Genomic DNA, 1489 nt, shown 5'->3' with positions numbered 1-1489 from the left:
TGCGATGCGCTACTCTTCTCGGAGTCATCTTGTAGTTGGTTCCGTGATAGTGAGGACGTCATCCGGCTTTATGAGAAAATCATCTTATCTAGATGCGAATTATCTTGTACTAATCATCAAGCTGCAGGATGCAAGAAGATGAAAGTTCAGGCAACAATTAGCGCAACTGATAAGCTATGCTCAAGAGCAAAGCCACTCTACAGACGCAGTATATCAAGTTTGGTGTGGTGCATTGGGCTGTAACATACTTTGATAACAGATAGTGGCAGAATTCAATGTATTATTGCAAGGTATCCACGCTCTCAGTACCTATCAACTATATTATACAATCTACTATCCTGTCTCAAGTGGCTTGTTCTTTCTTATAGAAGAGCCTTCGGAAATTCCTCTATGGAATGTTGGCTAGAGGATGATGTCGCTTCATCTATGCACTCCCCATTACATCCACGATCCACCCACATAGTCAACTTGTACACACCATATTCCGGACGCCGTCAAAGCTTGTTTCTCCAGCCTACGGCTCGTTGCGGATTCCAGAGCGTACATGAAACAACCCATGGGGGGTATGGTGCACAACGTCCCAAAGATTGCTCCGCCTCAGGTGGAAAGCTGCATTCCAAACTCGTCTAAGAACTTCAAACTCATATTGTGGCCGATGAATGATGCCTACGCCTGTTAATAAAGAACGCCATTTGGGATCGTTTGGATCCGTTCCTGCTCCCAAATCTTTGAAGCAAGTATACCTCACGTTAAGATAACTCCCATCCAGATCTATGTGGCACTCCGTATCTGAGTAACATATCGTACAGGAGCTTATATGAGTGTAGGGTCCGTGGAAATTGCTCCATTTCTGCATCGGATGAGACGGGCAACGTGACGGCTTGCAAGTAATCCACGCTTCTGCTTCACACATGCCATCTCGATCTCTGAAAGTCGGCGTATAGACACTCAGACTTTGATGCGGGCATCCTGTAAAATGTTCAGGTGGATTTTCGTCGACTCTGTGAAAGGCAGTACGTATTTCTTGTTTTTGTAAGAAGGTTCCATTATCAAAGTATATCTCACTTGACCAGTGATGTTGTGTGTCTTTATCGGAGGAGGCGCTTCCTGCAAGGGACAACTCCAAGATATACCTTGTTTCAGTCTCCGGCCCAAGCCGGCGGCTGATACAGCTGAGGTTGTTCATTGAAAGATGATACTTCATAAGGTAATGGATAGGCGGGAGTGTGAAGCCTGATGTATTCGGCATATTTATAAAAACGTTGCAAGGAGCTCCCAGTAGCGCAGGAGGAACTGGGTTGGGCGTCTGTATCGAATTGTGATCGCTGCAACAGCTTTGAAGAGGCGTACAGGTGCAAGCTGTATTTGAGTGTGATGCGGGACGAATAACAGGTTCTTCAGATCCTGCGTTGGCCCCATTTGATGGAGGTAAACTAGTCCCGGTGAATGATTCTCCATAGTGCTGAGTAGACACAAAACCAAGATTATT

At 45.6% G+C, this 1489-nt stretch overlaps 1 protein-coding gene across 1 annotated transcript; it reads right to left on the bottom strand.

Annotated features, from left to right (window-relative positions):
* Positions 1-514: 514 nt before the first annotated feature.
* V8C40DRAFT_278704 (uncharacterized protein) lies at positions 515-1249 on the bottom strand (the record flags this gene model as incomplete). Its single annotated transcript, XM_083221098.1, has 1 exon — positions 515-1249. The coding sequence occupies one exon, from the start codon at positions 1247-1249 to the stop codon at positions 515-517; it is 735 nt and encodes a 244-aa protein (XP_083067068.1).
* Between the last annotated feature and the right edge of the window lie 240 nt (positions 1250-1489).

Source organism: Trichoderma camerunense, assembly GCF_050948025.1.
Source record: "Trichoderma camerunense strain CBS 138272 chromosome Unknown V8C40scaffold_35, whole genome shotgun sequence".
In the NCBI taxonomy this organism is placed as follows: Eukaryota; Fungi; Ascomycota; class Sordariomycetes; order Hypocreales; family Hypocreaceae; genus Trichoderma; species Trichoderma camerunense.
Note: the sequence above shows the minus strand (reverse complement) of the source record. Positions and strands in the feature narration are given on the sequence as shown.